General features: G+C 39.3%; 1 protein-coding gene across 4 annotated transcripts in view; it reads right to left on the reverse strand.

Moving 5' to 3' along the window:
• Positions 1-9,694, reverse strand: part of PRKAG2 (protein kinase AMP-activated non-catalytic subunit gamma 2) — a 234,990-nt gene that overhangs the window by 16,416 nt on the left and 208,880 nt on the right. For all 4 annotated transcript variants that reach the window (XM_019655404.1, XM_019655403.1, XM_019655405.1 and 1 more), the window contains 5 exons: positions 8,907-8,961; positions 7,734-7,860; positions 4,961-5,126; positions 4,613-4,650; positions 3,407-3,553 (listed from right to left, as the gene is read on the reverse strand). In XM_019655404.1, coding sequence (XP_019510949.1) covers positions 3,407-3,553; positions 4,613-4,650; positions 4,961-5,126; positions 7,734-7,860; positions 8,907-8,961 — 533 coding nt within the window. The remainder of the gene's footprint in view (positions 1-3,406; positions 3,554-4,612; positions 4,651-4,960; positions 5,127-7,733; positions 7,861-8,906; positions 8,962-9,694) is intronic.

The following is a 9,694-nucleotide window of genomic DNA, read 5'->3' on the forward strand; positions in this document are numbered from 1 at the left end:
AAAAAAAAAAAAAAAAAAAAAGATCACGAAGACCAATGTCCAAGAGTTTACTACTGCTTCTTGAAGTTTCATGGTTTCCGGTCTTACATTGAAGTCCTTCACCTTTGCAGTGGCTTTTTCAATGTCTGAACTGCTCTGTTTATTATTTGCCTGCACCTGTGAGATGTTTTTCCTTTCTCCGATTGTCTTCTTTCTGGTTACGGACTTTCCTTTTCTGCTTAAAAAAGACCCTTTAATATTTCTTGTAATGGTGATGAACTCCTGTAGGTTTTGCTTGTCCAAGCAAACTATCTCCTCCAATTCTGGATGATACGCTCGCCAGGTAAATTATTCCCGGCTGTGTGCTCCTTTCTCTCAATGCTTTAAAGGAGTCCTAACGCCCCTGTCTGGCCTTTGAAGTTGCTGCTGAGAAATCAGCTGACAGCCTTATGGGGTTTCCTTTGTATGTAACCAGTAGTTTCCTCTTGCTGCCTTAAAAACTGTCTCTTTATTTTGAACGTTTGCCATTTTAATTACAGTATGTATTGGTGTGGGTCTTTGTGGGTTCATCTTATTTGGAAAATTGTGCTTCCTGGTCCGGGATGTCTGTGTCCTTTCCTAGGTTAAGAGCGTTTTCAGCCATTATTTCTTCAAATAAAGTTTTTTGGACCTTTCTCTTTCTTCTTTTGGGATCCCTGAAATGTGAATGTTTATACGCTTGGTGGTGGTTCAGAGGTTCCTTAAATTATCCTCATTTTTTTAAAGTTCTTTTATTTTTTTGCTGTTCTGATTGCTTGATTTCCACTAGTCCGTCTGCCAGGTCCCTGATGGTTCTTCTGTATTAGCTAGTCTGCTGTTGAGTTCTGGCATATTTTTCATTTCAGGTAGTGTATTCTTCAGTTCTGCTTATTCTTTATTACACTAATTCTTTGTTGAAGTTCTTCCCTGAGTTCTTCTCTTCCACTCTCAAGTTTGGGGAACATCTTTAGGATAGTTTCTTTGAATTCTTTATCAGGCAAATGATTTATCTTCATTTCTTAGGATATTTACTCCCCCTGGGGATTTTCCTTCTTTCTTCATTTCAGACAGTCTGTCTTTTCATTTGTTTGACTTCCTATGTTTGTTTATACGAATCAGACAAAACAGCTCTCTCTGCCTTAAAAAAGTGGCCTGTGTAGACACAACCTCTGGGTAGGCTGTGTGTGGCCGGTGGTTCTGGCAAGTTGGTTGGAGCCAGGTGGGAAGTTATGGCACGTGGGGCGCTGGCCTGGCAGGCTGGAGCAGCTCTGGGCAGGGAGACCAGGTGTGTGTGGTGATGCCCTGGTGATCCGGCTTGCTCCCTTTCTTTGAAGCAAAAATGGGCTCCCAGTGTGGCTGGGAACGCACTGCGGTGACCCTGCAGGTAGGCCAGAGCGCCCGACAGAGCTCGTGCCTGCCCTACTGAGGTGAGGGGTGACGTAACCAGCGGCGCTCAATGGAATTGGGACAGCTCCTGCAGTGTCCCTGCCTGCTCCACTCAGTCTCTTTCCCTCGTTTGCTGTTCAGAAGCTGTTCAATCAGCCCTCCGTTGTCACTCAGGAGTAACTGCTTTATGTACAGGTGTATATTTCAGCGTGCTGGTGGGAGGGGGAGAGTTTAGCATCCTCTTACTCTGCTGCCATCCTGGACCGCTCTGTAGTTTGTCTGTAATGATACTGTGCTGATGATGCTTTTGACATCACTGCTTGCTTTAGGTTAAAAAAAAAATCACTTTGTCATCTTTCTCATGCCAATCAATACATTTTTAAAAAAACTTGGGTTCTTCAATAATCCTGTGACATGACAATTATTTATTAACTAGAATTATAAATTAAAATGATGGTTTATATCTAGGACAGAGCATATTTTATAATCTATATGAGACACATTTTGTTATTAACATTAACTCTTGAACTACTGAAGGTCAAAGAGAAACCCTCTCACCTGGAGAATTAATTCTACCAGAGAGAAATGACTACCAAAAATATTTTCTTGTCATCTGTTGCAGAGTCTAAATTTTATGAATGTTCCTTGACTGAGGTATCTAAAAGCTTGTGTGACATTCATGCCATATAAACAAACTGAATTCATAGCTGATACTCCATACCCTTCCCCTAGCAAGATATGTAGAAGCTAAAACCTAGTTTTTGTCCGCCAGTGAGGAGTCATCTGGTGAAAGAAATTATTTTAATGAGGAAAAACATCAAGACGGATAACTTCAGAAAGCTGTTCAATTCCATCTTTATTTTCCTCAATAACCTATTATTTCATATTACAATGAAATTTCTATTGTTCACCAGATACACTGACCAGCCAATCACTTTTTTCTTCTGCCTGAAGGTAATACATGCTCACACGAGAGTTCAGGAATATGGGGGAACTTTGGCACAACAGAACTCCGCCAGCCAGAAACAGCCACTGGGAACGCTGAGGTGCGTGTCTTTCTGGCCTCTTTTCTATGTATATGCATGTGTATTAACACAAAGAGATTCTTGTGAAACACATTAAAAGCTGTAACAGCTGATGCCAGAAGAGTCCCCTCAGATGAGGACGGGGCAGGGAGGAACTCTTTAACATAAATGATGAACAGGGTGGGTTTCTATCATGATGGCGCCGAAGACGGAGCACGCACCCTGATGCAACACACTACTTCACATATAACTTTCAGAAAGCCTGTTATTACCCTAAAAAGTAATCAGGTAATTTTCTCCTTGGACTGTATTTTTGCCTCTATAATAAAAAGCATCAAAGCAGACTCATCACTATGAATTGCTTTGCCTAATTAGGAGTTGTTCCAGAAGGAACACAGTTGCATCCTTTAGTCTTAGAGTGATGAGCAGGATAATATCCCCTCTCCCGTCTAACAAGAAAGGAAAAAAATGACTTGGGGAATGGGTATACTGAATTAGATATGCTATAAAATTATCTCATGCATCTTTTATTTAGAATATAAAGCAAAGTACACTCGAAAATCCGACAGGCAGTTAAGTCTTAACAGGACACGAGTGCTGAGGGTCAATAGATGAAGTTACTACACATTTATTCATCTGAATCAGGAGAGAAAGAGAGATTTTTAACTTTAACCTCACAGATACCCTAATGGGACCTAACACTCTTGGGACTTTTGTTTCCTCAAGTATGTATTTTTTAAACCATGAACGTATTTTACCAGTTTATTTGATTCAACTATGAAAGCAGGGCTTATAAATTCAATTCCATTCAATGATGAGTTATAGATGACCTACTATGTGCCAAGTGACGTGCCAGGTTCTGGAACAGGGAAACTGCGCCTCCCACTGAACTTGGAAGGGGCCCCAGGGGCAATCACTGTGATTCAAAATTCCTGAGGCACTGTCCCTAGTTTGCGCTTGTTGCAGCATGGCTGCGGGGGAGAAGGGGGGAATCTCACCTCAGCTCTTACTATTCTATCCACAATGGTCTCCAGTATGTCCAGTTTACTGCACTTCACGACACCCTCAAAATACTGTGAACGGTGCTGAAGCGCCTGGGTCACCGTGATATCTAGGTTATTGTATGTTTTTTCAGCAGCAAGGTTCTGTAATAAAGTAACAGAATGAATTATATATATATCCTTTCATTTCCATTCATATTAATGAGCAAAATTTGTAAGTTTAAAGCAACCTGAGTTTTAAGCACATTAATGTTTATCTGAATTTAGTGCCACCATACCAGCTTATAACATGCCGTTCATTATCTTATCAATAATGATTAAAGCTTACAAGGTATACCTTCATCAGGAAGCAACCTTGTTAAGCTCCGGCTGCATGTGCTTTCAAAGACGCCTCCCACTGGTCCCCTTCGAGGCTCTACACCTGAATGAATCAAGTCTTTTGAGAGGCAGCCTAACTAATACAGGGTGAGAAGTGCCATAGGGCTGGGGAACCTGCATCAGTGGACTCTCCCTAGGAGCCCCTCAGGGCTCTGATGCATCTACTTAGCAGGTCCCACTCAACCAAATTCCAATAAGCAAATACATATATATATTTGGTGTCTATTACGTAAAATAGAGTAGGATGAAACGAGGGTTTGAGACAGCTGCAAAAGAATACTTAATTCAGGGGTCAATATTATGGCAAAAAATTAGGGGCTATCAGAGTTTCAGCTCCCTTTCTTAGAAATAATGTAAAACTGCAAGGAAGTGCATTTAAAATGAATGCGGGAAAAAAAGCATCAAGTGGGAAGATACAGGACCAAAATCAACCTAGTAGATTTAAACCAGGGATTAAAAACTAGGGCTTTACGTAACTCTGTTTAATATTTGCTGCCTTCTTTGGAACAGTTGTCGCCAATCGTCAAACAATGGATGTATATGACCAGGGATCTACAAGTTCATGTGTGCACTAAGCACATGCCTGCTGGCGGAATAAATAATGTCTCCCATGTAGAAATATGATCATTTAAAATACAAAATGCTACTGGTATATAATTCATTGCTAAACCAATGAATAGTAAAAGTACAATTATCTATGGGGAGTCGATAAGATCCTCATACTCAAAAGAGCTAGAAATCACAAAATTAGGAAAAAGCACAAAAACGGATTAATGTTTTAAATGTATTCTAGATGACAGATTTAACAAAATTAAAAATACTTACAATTACATCAAATTTGGAATAAATATCTACAACTTTTCCTAAAAATGAACAAAATATATGTTAGGAAAATATCCTAGAAACAAAAAACAACATTTAAAATCCATCTTAACTAGGAAATCATTAGGAATGACATATTGCTAAGTGAACTAAGCTTGTCTAGTTTTAAATGGACACGATATCGTATCTTAATGGAAAATGAGAAAATAAGCCAGTGTAAAAATTTTTATTATCCTGAGCGCTCCCTGGTGCTGAATTGATTCACCTTACCTAAGTTTCCGTTCCCCCCACATACCTCCCATGCTAAGTCATTTAGCAGTAACTTTACCCTGTTTATGGCCAAACACTGACCTGACTCATCCACAACAGGCAAAGCGGACACTCGTCTTTCCACAAAGACGTTCAGGGCTTTAATGATGGGCGTGTCCGGGTGTATGAAGGCAATGTTGTGGTAGGTCCCAATTCCAAGTGCATCCAGGTTCTGCTTCATGAAGGCAGGTTTTGGCATGTCAGACATCTAAACGGGAGGACAGACACAAATGCTCTAGAGCCCACACCGACCTCTCCACGCTCACATGTCCACACTTGAAAGAAAAACTATGTGCAACAAATTCAAGTTAGTCTTTTCTAACATGCTATCTGTATGTCTGAATTCATATGAAAATGTCACATATAAGAATTCTCTTTTGTTCAAACCAGTTTATGTGTTTATATGTTTAACTACTTAGTAAAATGTTGCAAAAAATGCACCTAGTGAAAAAGAGGACAGAAGGGAACAGGTCAATTTGGAAATTAAGAGCCAGAAGCCACCAAGAAGCCTTTATTCTTAATTATTCACGTTAAATTCCTGGTCTCATGGCTCATCACTGGGCAATATTTTTTAGGAACCCACACATTTCCAACCCAAGTGTTTGAAGGTGGCTGCCTGGGCTGCTAAGCTAACCCTCACACCATCCCGCCTCCACATCCTGAACTCTCCTTTGGAGGACTCCAATTTTTCTCCACTAGGAATAAAGGACAAGCCAACTGAACAAATTAAAAGAATCTTTAAAAATTAACTTTTTTTTTTTCATGGGCTGTTTTAAAGGAGGAGGGAGAAGTCAGAAGAGAGAAGTCTAGGATCATATTTGACTAAAACAAAACAAGGTCTATGGTTTCAAAGATCCACCTTTATAAAGGGTATAGTTGATTCCATCCTCCTGGTGTACCTTATAATTATCAGGAAAAGATGAACAATTAGAAGAAACAAAATGTTCAAGTCAAAGAGCTCATCAACATTCAAATCATGAGACTCCTAGAAATTTAGAGAAAAAAAAAGAGACCTATTAGGTCATCGGGGCCATCTCGGTACAGGATAACCCCTGTTCCCTACTGTACCCTTAGGCTAACTCTCACATGTCTCCAAGGGTAACGCTACATTTTCTCAGAAAATGACTTCACAATCCAGTAAAAAATCAGGTTGAAATTTCTTCAAAATTCTGTTTTTATCTAAAAACCTCTAGTTGCATGTTCTAATAGCATGATTCTAATTACCATGTTGGCCCAAATATAAGACAGTACCGGCGGAGGCCACCTCCATGGCTTTTTGTAGGAGGGAAAAACACCAAAGGCCTGTCTCAAACTGTCTCTCCTCTTCTGCAGCAGTGTGGTGTGGAAATGGGCTGGAAACCAACCACTTAGCACCTGGGAGACTTGAAGTGTATGTAGCCCTCTGAGCCAGGCGCCTCTGCACAGAGAATCTAACACGCCAGCTGGCGGGATGCTGGCTCAGACGCTGGACCACCACCACCACCAGCAGTGACGTAGCAGTTGCTCAACTTTGCTTAGTCTCATCACTTATAAAATGGATTAATAAAAATACCTACCTGAGAGGGTGGTGGTGAGTTATAGATTTATCGCCTGAAGTGCATTGGACAGTGCTTGACTTATTGTAAACGCTCAATAGTATTGAACATTCATGATTAATATTATTTTACAGTGATCACTCTAAGGGATAACTGCGTTAAGAGCCTGGCCCCGCCCTGGGCATTAAACCTCAATACTAAGGCATTTGCAGCCCACAGACCAAGCACCTGTGCGTGACACATGTAACATCTGACGAACAACATTGATACGTCCCTAATTCTTCTTCCCTAGATTGTCCCTTTATCAAACTTCATGCTTTTCTGTAAATTACTCTTCTCCTTCCTATCGTCTTTCTTACACATAGACTATTACAATATAGGACTGTTTAGTGGACAGGTTATTTCTCCCCGTAACTAAGCCCTCTGAGTGTTTGCACCACCATGCGCTAATCTATTTATTTGAAGCTGTGGAGAAGGAAATGGAAGTAATTGGATGTCAACTTTTAATGTCACTTAAATTGTTTTTTTTTAAAAAAAGACTCTCCAAATGATCTCTTCTGAACCATGAATGAAGCCTCCTACTGGTTCTAGTTAGCCAATTACTTCTATAACCTCAAATTGGGTGCATGTAATTAAAAGGAAAAAATTAAAGTCCTCTTGTAAACACTCTGGTCCTTCTTTTAATACAATGCCGACCAAAGAGGTTCTAAATTTTGGATGATTATGAAGCCATCTCATTTCAAATGCAGTTGAGATAACCTACAGAAAATATAGCCGTAATTTGGACCAACATGGTAGTCTCTGGCCAAAATTTTATTTGCTTTGGGTTTTCTTCTTACTGCTGCCAAAGTTAATAAGAAGTTAATTCTGGGGACAGTACTTTTTGAATATATGTTTCCAAGACCACAATACCAATAAAGCATCATGAGGAATTTGCTATAAATATTGGGCTCAATTTATCTTGTATAGCAGTTCCTTAATTAGATTGACTTACAAATTGCTTTATTTCCCCTATTTTAAGTGAGAAAAAATTCTAATTTAAATAGAGAATTCCAAGTGTTTTTTATAACTTTGGTACTTGCACCGAAAGGTGGCTGCTTTTTAATTGGAATCAACTTTGAGAATGTACGATTCAAATAGTAGTAAGTGGAGAAACTGAAGCTTAGAAGTGGAGACTCAAAACTAATCATTTCTTCTACTGAGGGAAACAGGAGCCAATTTACTTGAAGGAAATTAAAGTAGATGCAACCGTGTCTTTGGAAACACCAAAAACTACTTACAAAAAGCTGGAGAAACTTGAGGATTCTTTTGTGGGTAAGTATGTAAAGTGCATTCCCACTGAGAGGATCAATAACTGGCAATCTGTGGATTTTATTTTTGATCAACGAGTATACAGCATCGAAGAGGCTGCGGGAAAAGCAGTAAGTTTGTTAGGAGGCTTTCTGGGGGAGAGGGGGCGGGGAGGGAGCCCACTCTGGACCACCCCTGCTTTAAAAGCATTTTCAGTGCTTTTATATTACAATAATAAAGGTTGATTGACTTAACACAGTGTTTTGGAAAAGTTTTAAATTGGAGATCTCAGTAAATTTTCCTGATTTTTGTTTTCATAGTCTGTCTCAATGAATCTCATACACAAGTGTGAGCTACAAACCTTTGGCAGTTTTTTGGTAGCGCATTTAATGCTTTTAGTTGAGAAATGACAGAAGCTACCCCCTGGGAAAGCTAACGGATGCCCCCACAAGCTAGCTTTTTGGGGGACTGGCCGCTGGCTGCACAGCCTGCTGGCTGGTTCCCTGCTCGGCCAGCCCACTTCTGGGTGCTCTGGCCTCTCCTGAGACCACCAAGCAGGAGGCGTGCTGGGTGTATCTGTCTGTTGGGACTTGGAGATAAAATAATAAAATCAGGATTTCACTTCTTGCTAGTGCTCTAGTTTTAAGAATGCTTCCATACAACTCTGGGAATGTACCAGAGCCGTCCAGAAGGCCTGGATCAAAATGTACGGCTGCTAGAAGACTGCTGAGAGGGCGGCCCATTCCTCTGACCACGTCTGGACCAATGTCTAACAGAGACTGATTTTTCACGTCAGTGGATGTCAGAACCACTGGGGGAGTTGTTCTGCTGCACATTCCTGGGCACTGTTCTCCAAAGGCTGACTTAATAGGTAGGGGAAGAGCCAGGAATTTACAGTTTTAACAAGCTCCCTAGATGGTTTCTGCTGCGGGGATCTGGGTTTTAAAGCTGCTTGGTCTGATCATCTTCCTAGTCCATTATCCATCCTTTGCACCAATAATGGCTGTGATTTCTACTGTCTCTAGATTTACTGAGTTTAATATTTGGAATTAAGGAGGCTGGCCCTTATCTAAGTAAAAAAAAAAATCTATCAATCATGGTAACAAAGCAAATGAATCTGAATGAATGAATGTTTTCAAAGGAGAAAAACTTTACAAGTTTACCTTGCATCTGGAGATATATTCACTAAAGGCTTAAATGTTTCTTGTAAATAAAGCTCTGTATTTATAGAAAGAAAATATCCAATTAGTAACACATTTGCTGTTTGCAATTATTACATAAATTAAAATACCCTTCAAGTTATTGATAATTGGATTAAAAACCCAAATCAAATGTAATATACTGAAAACTACTGTGTTATAATTGTGGCTATTCTAAGCAACTACCAAGCTGTTTTCAGGATGTTGCCTTTATGGAAAAACTAAATATTTAGAAACAGTATTACAAGAGATGTAAAAATCAGAAAAGTGAAGAAATCTGATAAAAAAAAAAGCAATACCAGCAGAGGTCACTAGAATTCTACCAAGGTACTAGCACCTTCAAGAGATGAAGCATTTATGAAATCCTTTAAAACTAATTTTTTAAATTAAAAAATAAAAGTTATAACAGACTTTGTTCTTTAGTTTTATTTTACCAAACTAATGCTCAAAATGTACTGCATCTTGGGGAATCTTTCTAGTATGTCAAAATTATCTTTGTAAAGATCAACTAGACTGAGGTTTCTATACAGAAGGCATTCAAGGATGTCTTTACATTATCATTACTACCGAATAGCCACGTAATGTCAAGTTGTAAATATACTTAATCTAACATTACTTATACAGTAGGATTTGATCAGAAGTGTCTGTCTTGGTATTAAGTTATATATTTACTTCATAATAGACAGTGCTAAGATATGGACTATGTTTAGAAATTGATAAAAGCCATCAAATCATATGGAATTAAAAGAGCC

The sequence above is a fragment of the Hipposideros armiger genome, unplaced genomic scaffold (assembly GCF_001890085.2).
Source record: "Hipposideros armiger isolate ML-2016 unplaced genomic scaffold, ASM189008v1 scaffold_239, whole genome shotgun sequence".
Taxonomy (NCBI): domain Eukaryota; kingdom Metazoa; phylum Chordata; class Mammalia; order Chiroptera; family Hipposideridae; genus Hipposideros; species Hipposideros armiger.